General features: G+C 35.3%; 1 protein-coding gene across 1 annotated transcript in view; it reads right to left on the bottom strand.

The window, feature by feature from the left end:
- Positions 1 to 15,372, bottom strand: part of LOC149958717 (peroxisomal acyl-coenzyme A oxidase 3-like) — a 63,062-nt gene that overhangs the window by 24,540 nt on the left and 23,150 nt on the right. Inside the window, exons 8-9 of the mRNA XM_090166082.1 lie at positions 13,394 to 13,576; positions 5,561 to 5,683 (exon numbers count right to left, since the gene is read on the bottom strand). Of these exons, the coding sequence (XP_090022208.1) occupies positions 5,561 to 5,683; positions 13,394 to 13,576 (306 nt within the window). The remainder of the gene's footprint in view (positions 1 to 5,560; positions 5,684 to 13,393; positions 13,577 to 15,372) is intronic.

Here is a 15,372-nt window from a genome sequence, read left to right as displayed (position 1 = left end):
AAATTAAAAATGCAAAATGTTTTTACAAATGAACAGTTAGTTTGTAATAATTAATAATTAATTACTAATTAATTGCGTAGATTTTCTAAACCATCCTCGTAGCCAGCGTGGGAAATAAAGCGGTGGCACTGTTCGAATGTTCGTCTGTTTAGGGCTATCTAACTGGTTAAAGCTTGACCATTCCCCTTTAAGCGTAAAATGGGTTTTCTCCCGGCCGAGCGGTGGCGCTGATGCTTGATATTTTCTTGACGCGTTTTCGTGAGAGTTTCATATCTTTATAAGCGCAGCGACTAGCAGGATGTCTGCTGTAAGCAGACGCGAAATATTTGAAGTCTTCCTCTATATTTGAATTACGTCTTAGCGTAAGACTCTCAAGGCCCCCCTAAGTTTGAATGGGGCATAGGAACCCATGAATTCCGCAGTAGACGAAGCAGTTTCCGGTAGCATGCATTGCGGGATTTGTGCATAAGTTTCAGTCATTCACCACCAGGTGGATTCAGGTAGCCAGTTTGGCCAGTCATTAGCCTAACGTTTAAATCCCATTCGTTTCAAACTTAGGGGGCCTTGATAGTCTTATGGTCTTAGTCTTACAGGACCAGGGTTGGACGTAAGGATATTTTTTTAGACTAGTGGGGGTAAAAATAGGGGTATAAAAACAAGAAGGACAGCCAACATTTTGCCTTACCCGTCAGAATTAAAATAGGAGTTGATTATCACTTGAGCTACATGCTGTGATTTTTTTTTAAATAAAATGGGATTGATGAATGATGAATTTATGATACGCCATATTAAGCATTATTTATGAATATTTAGGTAAATTTTTCACTAGCCAAATTGACTAATGAGCCCCCAGATTTCGATTCATCTTAGTAGTCAGAACATTTAATTTAGAAGTCAAATGCCTTATGTCCAAGGAGACTAAAAATATTTCGGCTTAGAGCAAAAATTCCAATAATAAAGTTGTTCTTCGTCACATTACCATTAACTTTCTAGTTGGCATTGTTGCTCTAAACCTTTTGGTTCTCGAGATAATTTTAGTATGACCTTAAAGATATGGTTCAAGGTCATACAATTTTCCCTTTTACGACCTTTGTGATTTTGGTAAATTTTTCTCGACTTCCTATTGGTCAAATCCGATTGGGTCTACGCTATTTAGACTTAAAACGTGCGGGGGAACACTTTTCTAATAGGAACCAGCTTTCTAACACTTACGGTTCTCGATATAGTTTTTGGCTGACCTTGAACCATATCCTCAAGGTCATCGCAATTTTCAAAGAGGGTTTCTCCTTACACACTCTATGCGACCTAAAAATTTCAAATTCGTACCTAAAACTGTTTTGGAGATATTCGCCCTGTAGTGAGAGCGCATGGTGATAAATTGTTCGAAATTGGTATACAGCTCTGAAAATTAATATACACGTGCCTTGAACTATACTCTCGACTACCTAAATTTTATTTTTCAAAAAAACCAACTGGAAAAACTTTTATAAGCAAAAAAAGCTCTTGTTGCCGAGGCCGCGCACATCTTAGTTTAATTTGTTTTCAAAACAATATGTTCTAAGTTGCCCACAACTTGCCCTGCATCTCCGCAACTTTAGGAATAAACAAGTCGGCCCAGGCCGTAATATTAGTTCCACATCAGTGTATTAGAGTGGACAAATATATACACCCTTAGTAGACACAGGTAGGCAAACTAATACAAAAGCTAATGAGGCTACGTGATTTATTATCTTTTTATAAATAAATTGCCACCCTAAGTTAAAGAGTGGATGCCGCCCACCATCAGCTGACCCGGGTGGGCAAACTAATAAAAAATTTGTTGGGCCCACGTGATTTCCTATTGTTTGATATAAAATTCACCATCCTATGTTAAAGAGTGGCCACCGCCCACCCTCATGAAATCAACTTTTTTTCCGGTAACTCTCCCTTTAAGGGGGTTGGTCGGAGGGGGCGGAAATTAACGGCACTGCGTGCGCGTTAAAGAGTTCTATCGAATGAGACCAACTGTTTTTTTTTCGGTCACTATCCCTTTAATAAGAAAGTGCCACACTTATTTATTACTTCTGACCATACACGGTTTCGATAAGAAAGTGCCACACTTATTTATTACTTCTGACCATACACGGTTTCGATAAGAAAGTGCCACACTTATTTATTACTTCTGACCATACACGGTTTCCATAAGAAAGTGCCACACTTATTTATTACTTCTGACCATACACGGTTTCGATAAGAAAGTGCCACACTTATTTATTACTTCTGACCATACACGGTTTCCATAAGAAAGTGCCACACTTATTTATTACTTCTGACCATACACGGTTTCGATAAGAAAGTGCCACACTTATTTATTACTTCTGACCATACACGGTTTCGCTAAGAAAGTGCCACACTTATTTATTTCTTCTGACCATACACGGTTTCGATAAGAAAGTGCCACACTTATTTATTACTTCTGACCATACACGGTTTCCATAATAAAGTGCCACACTTATTTATTACTTCTGACCATACACGGTTTCGATAAGAAAGTGCCACATTTATTACTTCTGACCAAACACGGTTTCGATAAGAAAGTGCCACACTTATTACTTCTGACCAAACACGGTTTCGATAAGAAAGTGCCACACTTATTATTATTATATAATATTATATGCTCTCTGCTGCAATGTCTAACGGATCTATCTCTCCTGCCTTTACGGGCACTACTAGTTAACAATCTACTTGTACCGCTATAGAAAGTGCCACACTTATTTATTACTTCTGACCATACACGGTTTCGATAAGAAAGTGCCACACTTCTTACTTTTGACCAAACACGGTTTCGATAAGAAAGTACCACACTTATTATCCCCAGTCCGACCCGCAGACCGCACCGTCAGCGGGGCCTCGCGATTCAGGGGCGAGGGAGAAAATTGTCGGGCGAAATCCTATGTGATACGAAAAGAGAACGGAATATGGTTGTCCGCAAATCCCCAGTCCGACCCGCAGGGGGTCGAAATTAGGGCGGGGGGAGGCGAAGTTTGAGGTTAGCTTGACCCTAAAACGCCGTAAATATACGTAAAAAAACCCGGAAAAAGGAACGAGAATTGCGACAACTTAACTTGACAAATCCCCCCCGCGCTGCAAGGAAAGACTAGATTTCCCGAGTAAATTTTTGTACAGAGCGGTGTGGCCCAGTTGTTAGAGGCGTCGGGTGTAGGAGATTACGCGGCGAGCGGCTATCTGTGTTCGAGCCCCGGCCAGGCCAGCAATTTAAATTATATTAATAAATTATTTTTCGCAGCTCCATCTACCGTGTTGTCGCTTTTCCACAACAACACTTAACGACAATCCGTCCATAGCAATAGTCCCACTTCGATATATATATCTCGATGTAGAACTAAAAATGGTAAATCGCGTGTAGCTCGCGTGGTAAAGTTATTAATTTTTTTATGGTAAAACGTGTCACAGTGCTACTTAAAACCTGATATGGAACCACATCGAGGTATTTTTTTTACTTGACGTTTTTTACCATTTTTCATTTTTCTCCATAGGGAAAAATGGTAAATCGCGTGTATCTCGGGTGGTAAAGGTGGAAAAGTTATGAAATTTTTTATGGTGATACGTGTCATAGTACTACTTAAAACCTGATATGCCATTGTAGAGAAAGTTTTTCTGCTATTTACTATAGCTGACGATACTCACAAAGGAGACGACCCGAGGTGATAATCACCGATTTTGTTCAAACTCGGGTATAATGTACACCTCCATGTAACTTGAAAAACCTGCATGGGAAAAGTTGCGACGGACTTTTGTTTTGTCATGGCAACCGAAAACGTTTTTGACAACATTATTTGGGATTATTTCCATCGAAAATAACATGGGAATCTGAAGGATTTTAAGGGTCCCCCAATTGACCAAATTGCATTTAAACTTGATTAAATTTAATTTGTAAAATAAATTTAAATTTTTTTTAACGTTTTTGAGATTTTCAAATTTTTTAAAAGGTTTCACAGGGGGGACCCTAAAATCCTTCAGATTCCAATGTTATTTTCAATGGAAAAATACCAAATCATGTTGTCAAAAACGTTTTCGGTTGCCATGACAAAACGAAAGCCCGTCGCAACTTTTCCCTTGCAGGTTTTTTAAGGTACATGGAGGTGTACACTATACCCGAGTTTAAACCAAATCGGTGATTATCACCTCGGACCATCCTGGAAACTTATCCTTTTGGGAAATTTCATATCTCGTATAGGTCTACACAAGAATCCATACCTCTACTTGGAATGCTTATCCTGGCGTATCGCGTATGGTAAGATCACTCTGACGGCTTTGGCCCCGCCTACGAGATAAAAAATCCCCTCTGCGCGCGCTCCCCTCTCACGTTGTTGGTTGGTCAGTTAACATAGTAACGTCAAAAAAACCGTCAGCCACATCAGGGAGTACAGAACGGGAGATGAAAAGAGGGGGTTTTTTTGGTTCTGCTGCAATGAGCTACACTTCAGCAGGCGCCTCTGCAAAATACGGGACACCTCGACTATTTAACGCCATCTATTATCAGCGGCCATGCGGTTTTTTGTTGAGAAATTCAAATTTCACACGTGGTGAAAATAAGCATGGCCCTTTGTTACATAAATCGACTTTCAAAAGTCAAAAGAAAAAAAATTGTAATTATTTTAACCGATCTTATAATTATTTTATATCATTTTATAAAATGTATTGTTCTATTTTAGGGAATGTGTTTAAAAAGGCCATGTTAAAGGCAAACATGGGAAATATATTAGCCAAACATTGCAAAGGCTTAAGGTTTGAAATATGACACAAAATTATATTTACATTGATTTAAGTTGTATTGTATCCTAAAAATGAAACTCTTTACTCAAGAAACATGGAATATTGCCAGTCGTAAGATAATTTAAATATTTACAATTAGGATCTACGTTATCTAATGAAAGACGGCGGCATCCACTTCCTCCATAAACAACAAAGCCACAAAAATTAGGTAGATGGCGCAAAACGCCGTATCTTGTCCCGTATTTTGCCAACCTTTCCACCCACCCCACCTCGATTCTCTGGCTTCTTGGTTGATAACCCTAAGGGATCTGGCAAAACGACTGCCGTTTTGTACTCCCTGGCCACATCGAGACGAAAATCGGCCGTGATAAGCATTTCAAGTAGAGGTATAGATTCCTGGTCTACATTACGCCAGACTTTGAACAAAATCGGCAATAAACACCTCGGGTACTCTCCTTGTCAGCGTTGTGTACAAATTTCATTGGATGAGCCTTAACGCTGCACGTTTTACGGGCGGGGGGAAGACAATTTTCGAATTTTCCCCTTCCGACGGCAGCAGGCGCTAAAGCGTCTAACCAATGAAATCTGTACACCAGAAAATGGGCGACTCTTGTGGGGTGTTGTGTTTGTTGCTCCTAGCTGCCGTTAAGGGGGGGGGGGGGTGTCCTCTACGCTCGCAGACTACTCTCTCTTCGAGTAGGCGGAGATAATCTCCCGGATATCATGACCCGAAGACATTCTTGATTTCATTGAATGATGGTAGAAATATCGGTGTCAAACTTACAACTTCGGGCGTTTTCCCGGCGAAATAGACGGATGCTTGGTAGTTCATGTAATCCCTCGTCAGGCTGACTGAGAAGTAATAGTAGACGTAACTGGCCGCCAGGTAAGGAAGAATCCTCCATTGCTATTAGCGAAAAGAAGACAAATGAAAGTAACCCAAATTAAGAACGAAACAGGAAAAGTGAACGCTAATGTATATTTCGAGGAAGTTTTTAGCTCTCCTTAGAAAGCGAAATAGCCGAATCATTATTTTTTCTGGACGTACGCAGATTTATCGACGTGATAAACGAGGTAAGCTAGCACCCAGGGCCAACCACTCAAATCTTCTAATTTTTTATAGGAAAAATAGGACTATATTTATAAAATTATAGTACTTTATAGTATTATATTTATATAATTATAGTACTTTATAGTATTATATTTATAAAATTATAGTACTTTATAGTATTATATTTATAAAATTATAGTAATTTATAGTATTATATTTATAAAATTATACGATTTTTTTTTAACTATAGGACTTTATACGATTATTTTTAACTATAGGACTTTAAACGATTATTTTTAACTATAGGACTTTATACCATTATTTTTTAACTATAGGACTTTATACAATTATTTTTAACTATAGGACTTTATACGATTATTTTTAACTATAGGACTTTATACGATTATTTTTAACTGTAGGACTTTATACCATTATTTTTAACTATAGGACTTTATACGATTATTTTTAACTATAGGACTTTATACGATTATTTTTAACTGTAGGACTTTATACCATTATTTTTAACTATAGGACTTTATACGATTATTTTTAACTGTAGGACTTTATACGATTATTTTTAACTGTAGGACTTTATACGATTATTTTTTAACTATAGGACTGTATACAATTATTTTAAACTATAGGACTTTATACGATTATTTTTAACTATAGGACTTTATACGATTATTTTTAACTGTAGGACTTTATACCATTATTTTTAACTATAGGACTTTATACGATTATTTTTAACTGTAGGACTGTATACGATTATTTTTAACTGTAGGACTTTATACGATTATTTTTTAACTATAGGACTTTATACGATTATTTTTAACTATAGTACTTTATACGATTATTTTTAACTATAGGATTTTATAGGACTATATATGCCTTTTCATTTACTTACTTTATGCATTTAAAAACAAAATCTATATTTAATGAAATAAATTCACTTAAAAAATAGAAGCTATTTAACCATTTTATCACAAAAATATACTAGTATAGGAATTTATCCTTTAGCTAGATCTAGCGATTTAACTGACAATTGTGAGTGGCTAGTTTTGAAAGGGGTCAAATATCAAAACTATTGGGTTTTATAGAACTTTTTTGGATTTTGCTACAAAATAGGATGTTTTAAGACTTTTTTTTCGAAAATATAGGATTTTATAGGATTTATATGACCTCTGGGAGCCCTGCAGCACCAGAAAACTTGCAGATGGTGCACATTATCCACACAAAGTTACGTCTGCAAGTTTTCAGGGGCTCACTCAGGGCCGTGCTTAGAGGTCTCGCGGCCCCGGGCGAAATGCAAGGGCGAAACTGATTGTAGCGGCCCTGCGGTATATACATCCCTATGGTAAAATTTTAGAGGCGCTGGGCGACCGCCCGGCTCGCCACCCCCTAAGCACGGCCCTGCGCTCACTTAAGGACTATTTGAATAATTTGAATATCCTGATCACAATTTTAGCTTAATTAAACACAGTGGCGATATTCCCCACAGGCGCACGAGGCGCGCGCCCTAGGGCCCCCGATTTCTAGGGGCCCCATTTTAACCGAAAAACCGAAATCCATTAGAAATGTTTAAATGTGCTAAGTAGGTAGCTTCATTTTTCGTAATAAATATTTTAAACAAAATTAAATTATTTATTTACATACAACACTTGTTTCAACATGAAATAAAATTTTCAGGCCATACTAAGCTACTCTTTACGTTATCTGAAAATTCCCGAAATGGAATCCTGGATACGCCCTTGGCTTAAATGGCCTTGTGAAAAAAGGGCCCGCAAAATAAACTGCGCCTAGTGCCACAATTTACCTAAACGCGCCGCTGATTAAACATTAGATAAGTTAAGTTAGCTCTAGAAAACGTCCATGCCAAACTTAATTAAAATTAAATTTATTCAAATCATTAATTTTAATAGAAAAACACCTTTAAATTATTCAAATCGCCGCTATTTGATAATAATTTCTTAAATATGCTTTAAAACCAAATTTCTAGGCATGTGCGAGCCTTGATTTTTGGGTTTTGGGTCGAGCTTCGAGTATTAAAAATTTCACTTTTCGAGTATCGAGCCGAGCTTTAAAATCTTACCGAGCTTTTAGGCATAGCTTAAAATGTGGTTTCGAGTACTCGAAGAATTAGGCTTAGCTTAAAAAGAGGGTTTCGAGTACTTGAATAATTACTAAGACCTAGCTTTATAAAGGGGGTTTCGAGTACTTCGTGATAGATTTAGCTTAAAAAGGCTCTGAATAATTGGGTTTATTAAGTAAAATATTTTTCAAAAATAAACTATTTATTAATTACTGCCAGAGCTTTTACGTTTATTTGAAGCCATATTTGAGAAGTCTAAATTAATAACTGGCCATACAAGGGATTACAACAATACAATAGTGGACTGATGAACCGCCAAAAAACTTACAATAAACAGTTAGGGCACTATACGTAAATTACGGTTTTAGTTTCGTTTTCTACATTTAAAATTGGTGACCAATCAGAAACAACTAGGACTTGTACCTCACCCAATAAGAAATCTTAAGGCGGGACTCTAGAATATTTTTTGTAGCTTTTCCCGCCATTTTTACAAGCTCGCGAGTAGTGCCTTGGTAAGAATAATAGTTTCGAGTATTCGAAATTTAAGCCTAGGCCTCGATTTGAGGCTCGAACCATTTTCGAGCTTTTCAAAAAATGATTTTCGAGCTTCGATCGAGTACTGGAACGAAATCGAGTACTCGCACATGCCTTGAAATTTCCAAAAACTCGATTTTTCGAGTTATTAGGTTTTCGTTATCATCTATAGAGTGACTTCCTATATTTCCTATATTTTCCTATAATTTAATGCCTTCCAAGTATACCGATATGCAATAATTACCTTATTATTTTTCCTATATTTTCCTATTAAGTGTACTATGTTTTTCTATTATTAGCCTATTTAGTTTCCTATATTTTCCTATAATTCGCCTATTTAATACCCTATATTTTCCTATTTGGGCCATTCCACGTCCATTCACCATGGGTCAAGCGATTCTTGTAAAATTTTGCACACGGTTTGGTCATTATTAGAAACGACTAAGTCTGAGTTTTTAGCTAAATATTCTTAGTAGTTATTGAAATACGCCCTAACAACCATTAGCCCCAGTTTTTCATGTGGCGCGTTTACGTAATTCGCCCCCCTTGAATAAAAGTTGAATATCTTTCTATCTAACCATTAGAAATCAATGCGAATTTAGTTACTAGGGTACATTGGGGTACAGAACGCAGTAGTCGTGTTAATATTTTTGTAGATTGAAAAATGGTTGAGTTAAAGGCGAAAAAGTAGAAAATATTGTAGTTTTCAGGGGTAACGTACAAAACACTATAAGATGATGTGGAAATGTGATAAGTTAACATTTTAAGAAATACCTAGAGAGATTACGTGCGGAGCTTTCCAGTGATACCAAAAAACATAAACTTATTGGATTTTGACGTAATTGTCCAAAAGAAATACCGATTTTTGATATTTGGGCATTCCATGTGAAATCAACACACTCAAAAATCTCACCATCTCGGATTTTAATGAAATTTTGGATATAGATAGTGCCTAGGGATATCAAGGAAAATGTTAAGTGTTATTGAATTATATCAAACGGTTTTCAAATTACGGCTGTTTAAAATGTTCATAAAATGGCAAAAATGACATGACTGGTATATTCTCTAATCCCCATAGCAGCTGTTCTAATTAAGCTACAGAGTTGCTAATACACCATATAATTTTTTTTAAATATATTTTTCAAATTATTTTTTTAATTTGTTTTTTTTAAAAGTGTGTCATCAAAATTAACAAAAATACAGTGAATAGTTTGTATCAACGTTAAATGATTGGCCGAAGTGGGAGGGGAGGTTCATGGGTTCATAGTGAAACATTATTTAAAAAACAATAGGTTTTTAAAAATATAAATATCATATATAATTAATACATATATTCATATATTCATATATAATAAATACATATATTCATATATAATAAATACATATATTCATATATAATAAATACATATATTCATATATAATAAATACATATATTCATATATAATAAATACATATATTCATATATAATAAATACATATATTCATATATAATAAATACATATATTCATATATAATAAATACATATATTCATATATAATAAATACATATATTCATATATAATAAATACATATATTCATATATAATAAATACATATATTCATATATAATAAATACATATATTCATATATAATAAATACATATATTCATATATAATAAATACATATATTCATATATAATAAATACATATATATAAATATTATGTGTACATATCATGTTTACATATATGCATATATTTACTTACATTATAATCTATACATATATGTATATAATTTATACAGAATGTCCACTAAAATGATCCAGAGTAAATAATTGAAAATCTATTTTTCCTAGGTATTTGATATTTTTAGATCGCATAGTACGCGCAGGGGGTCATGTAAATTTGTTAATAGGAAGCTAAGAAAACTAACAACAAAAACTAGAAGATCACGAATACAAATGTTCAATGACTAATTGACAACATTAAAATTTATTTAAATTAAGCTTAGATTAGGTAGGTTAAAAAAATTTCGATCTAAAAATGTAAATTTGTTAATAGGAAGCTAAGAAAACTAACAACAAAAACTAGAATATCAAGAATACAAATGTTCAATGACTAATTGACAACATTAAAATTTATTTAAATTAAGCTTATATAGATTAGGTCGGTTAAAATAAATTTCGATCTAGAAAGTGATGGCGAACACTTTTCGAATCGGAACCAACCTTCCAAACCTAAAGGTTTTCGAGATACATTTTGAATGACCTTGAAGACATAGTTCAATTTTATTTTACTTGAGTGAATTTGTCCTCAAAATGTTGATAACGTAGCACAAGTATTTTCTAAATGATTAACACCTAATTGTGATCTCTTGTAGATTTTTATTTAGGGCCTGCTTGTTTTTGATGTTTATTTCCTTGGGTTCCTATTGAGCAATTAACATCAGTTCAGAGTCCTTTGGGCATAAAATGCGAGGGCGCACACCTTTCTATTTGGAACTGAGTCTCTTAACCCAATGGTTCTCAAGACAAATTTGGTTTCATCTAATGGTCCCTGCGCGTGCTATGCGATCTAAAAATATCAAATACCCCGGAAAAATAGCTTTTCAATTATTTACTCTGGGTCATTTTAGTGGACATTCTGTATAAATTATATACATATATGTATAGATTATATTGTAAGTAAATATATGCATATATGTAAACATGATATATATAATATTTATATATATGAATATATGCAGTTATTATATATGAATATATGTATTTATTATATATGAATATATGTATGTATTATATATGAATATATGCATTTATTATATATGAATATATGTATGTATTATATATGAATATATGCATATATGTATGTATTATATATGAATATATGCATATATGTATGTATTATATATGAATATATGCATATATGTATGTATTATATATGAATATATGCATATATGTATGTATTATATATGAATATATGTATTTATTATATATGAATATAAATATTTTTAAAAACCTATTGTTTTTTAAATAATGTTTCACTATGAACCCATGAACCTCCCCTCTCAGTTCAGCCAATCATTTAATGTTGAAACAAACTATTCACTGTATTTTTTTTATTTTGATGACACCCTTAAAAAAAATCAAATTTAAAAAATAATTTATATGGTGTTTATCATTGGGAAGGGCATACATAGCTGAGTAAAATGACACCATTAGCAACTCTGTAGCTTAATTAGAACAGCTGCTATGGGGATTAGAGAATATACCAGTCATGTCATTTTTGCCATTTTATGAACATTTTAAACAGCCGTAATTTGAAAACCGTTTGATATAATTCAATAACACTTAACACTTTCCTTGATATCCCTAGGCACTATCTATATCCAAAATTTCATTAAAATCCGAGATGGTGAGATTTTTGAGTGTGTTGATTTCACATGGAATGCCCAAATATCAAAAATCGGTATTTCTTTTGGACAATTACGTCAAAATCCAATAAGTTTATGTTTTTTGGTATCACTGGAAAGCTCCGCACGTAATCTCTCTAGGTATTTCTTAAAATGTTAACTTATCACATTTCCACATCATCTTATAGTGTTTTGTACGTTACCCCTGAAAACTACAATATTTTCTACTTTTTCGCCTTTAACTCAACCATTTTTCAATCTACAAAAATATTAACACGACTACTGCGTTCTGTACCCCAATGTACCCTAGTAACTAAATTCGCATTGATTTCTAATGGTTAGATAGAAAGATATTCAACTTTTATTCAAGGGGGGCGAATTACGTAAACGCGCCACATGAAAAACTGGGGCTAATGGTTGTTAGGGCGTATTTCAATAACTACTAAGAATATTTAGCTAAAAACTCAGACTTAGTCGTTTCTAATAATGACCAAACCGTGTGCAAAATTTTACAAAAATCGCTTGACCCATGGTAACATCATTGGGTGAATGGACGTGGAATGGCTCATTTAGTGTTCTATATTTTCCTATTTAGTGTTCTATATTTTTCTATAATTCGCCTATTTAGTTTCCAATATTTTCCTATAATTCACCTATTTATTCCCTATATTTTCCTATTTAGTGTTCTATATTTTTCTATAATCCGCCTATTTAGTTTCCTATATTTTCCTATAATTCGCCTATTTTATTCACTATATTTTCCTATTTAGTGTTCTATATTTTCCTATTTAGTGTTCTATATTTTCCTATTTAGTGTTCTATATTTTCCTATTTAGTGTTCTATATTTTTCTATAATCCGCCTATTTATGTTCCTATATTTTTCTATAATTCGCCTATTTTATTCACTATATTTTCCTATTTACTGTTCTATATTTTCCTATTTAGTGTTCTATATTTTTCTATAATTCGCCTATTTAGTTTCCAATATTTTCCTATAATTCACCTATTTATTCCCTATATTTTCCTATTTAGTGTTCTATATTTTTTTATAATCCGCCTATTTAGTTTCCTATATTTTCCTATAATTCGCCTATTTTATTCACTATATTTTCCTATTTAGTGTCCTATATTTTTCTATAATCCGCCTATTTAGTTTCCTTATTTTCCTATAATTCGCCTATTTTATTCACTATATTTTCCTATTTAGTGTTCTATATTTTTCTATAATCCGCCTATTTAGTTTCCTATATTTTCCTATAATTCGCCTATTTTATTCACTATATTTTCCTATTTAGTGTCCTATATTTTTCTATAATCCGCCTATTTAGTTTCCTTATTTTCCTATAATTCGCCTATTTTATTCACTATATTTTCCTATTTAGTGTTCTATATTTTTCTATAATCCGCCTATTTAGTTTCCTTATTTTTCCTATAAAATGTTCCTGGTCACCCTGCATGTAGCACACATTGTTATTTCCTATAACCATAAGTAAGCTTTCTGATCTTTTTAAAATGACGTATCTATTTTGGTGTACCCTGAAAATGGTTCAAATACCTGTAACTGGTACTCCAAAATGGGGTATTCCTCTTTGCCATGTGGGCCGAACTGTTTTCTTAAGGCGGAGTAACGCACGGAAATGGTCATGCATTTCATGAGATTCGACATACACATGCCCACAATTCCGATGCGGCCCAACGACAACGAGCCCATTGAGACACCAAACCGCTTGTTGGGGTCCTGAAATGGAATGAAAAAACCATTTACAAATACCTCGTAATATTGACCGCTAAAAGACATTAATAGAAAAGGTAAGGAGTCGTGTAAAATGCTTTTAAGGCTATTTTTCAGCATGGAGAAAAAGTAAGGAGTCGTGCTGTAAAAATAGTTTGTGGCTGGTTTTAAGCGCGGAGAAACGTTAAGGAGGCCAGTGTTAAGCGCGGAGAAACGTTAAGGAGGCTGGTTTTAAGCGCGGAGAAACGTTAAGGAGGCTGGTTTTAAGCACGGAGAAACGTTAAGGAGGCTGGTTTTAAGCACGGAGAAACGTTAAGGAGGCTGGTTTTAAGCATGGAGAAACGTTAAGGAGGCTGGTTTTAAGCACGGAGAAACGTTAAGGAGGCTGGTTTTAAGCATGGAGAAACGTTAAGGAGGCTAGTTTTAAGCGCGGAGAAACGTTAAGGAGGCTAGTTTTAAGCGCGGAGAAACGTTAAGGAGGCTGGTTTTAAGCACGGAGAAACGTTAAGGAGGCTGGTTTTAAGCACGGAGAAACGTTAAGGAGGCTGGTTTTAAGCGCGGAGAAACGTTAAGGAGGCTGGTTTTAAGCACGGAGAAACGTTAAGGAGGCTGGTTTTAAGCACGGAGAAACGTTAAGGAGGCTAGTTTTAAGCGCGGAGAAACGTTAAGGAGGCTGGTTTTAAGCATGGAGAAACGTTAAGGAGGCTGGTTTTAAGCACGGAGAAACGTTAAGGAGGCTAGTTTTAAGCACGGAGAAACGTTAAGGAGGCTGGTTTTAAGCGCGGAGAAACGTTAAGGAGGCTGGTTTTAAGCACGGAGAAACGTTAAGGAGGCTAGTTTTAAGCACGGAGAAACGTTAAGGAGGCTGGTTTTAAGCACGGAGAAACGTTAAGGAGGCTAGTTTTAAGCACGGAGAAACGTTAAGGAGGCTAGTTTTAAGCGCGGAGAAACGTTAAGGAGGCTGGTTTTAAGCACGGAGAAACGTTAAGGAGGCTAGTTTTAAGCGCGGAGAAACGTTAAGGAGGCTGGTTTTAAGCACGGAGAAACGTTAAGGAGGCTGGTTTTAAGCACGGAGAAACGTTAAGGAGGCTAGTTTTAAGCGCGGAGAAACGTTAAGGAGGCTGGTTTTAAGCACGGATAAACGTTAAGGAGGCTGGTTTTAAGCACGGAGAAACGTTAAGGAGGCTAGTTTTAAGCGCGGAGAAACGTTAAGGAGGCTGGTTTTAAGCACGGAGAAACGTTAAGGAGGCTGGTTTTAAGCATGGAGAAACGTTAAGGAGGCTGGTTTTAAGCACGGAGAAACGTTAAGGAGGCTAGTTTTAAGCGCGGAGAAACGTTAAGGAGGCTGGTTTTAAGCACGGATAAACGTTAAGGAGGCTGGTTTTAAGCACGGAGAAACGTTAAGGAGGCTAGTTTTAAGCGCGGAGAAACGTTAAGGAGGCTGGTTTTAAGCACGGAGAAACGTTAAGGAGGCTGGTTTTAAGCATGGAGAAACGTTAAGGAGGCTGGTTTTAAGCACGGAGAAACGTTAAGGAGGCTAGTTTTAAGCGCGGAGAAACGTTAAGGAGGCTGGTTTTAAGCGCGGAGAAACGTTAAGGAGGCTGGTTTTAAGCACGGAGAAACGTTAAGGAGGCTGGTTTTAAGCACGGAGAAACGTTAAGGAGGCTGGTTTTAAGCATGGAGAAACGTTAAGGAGGCTGGTTTTAAGCACGGAGAAACGTTAAGGAGGCTGGTTTTAAGCGCGGAGAAACGTTAAGGAGGCTAGTTTTAAGCGCGGAGAAACGTTAAGGAGGCTGGTTTTA

The sequence above is a fragment of the Leiobunum rupestre genome, chromosome 2, assembly GCF_980474605.1.
Source record: "Leiobunum rupestre chromosome 2, qqLeiRupe1.1.hap1, whole genome shotgun sequence".
Classification (NCBI taxonomy): domain Eukaryota; kingdom Metazoa; phylum Arthropoda; class Arachnida; order Opiliones; family Sclerosomatidae; genus Leiobunum; species Leiobunum rupestre.
The sequence above is the reverse complement of the archived record's forward strand: the minus strand, read 5'-3'. Positions and strand labels throughout refer to the sequence as shown.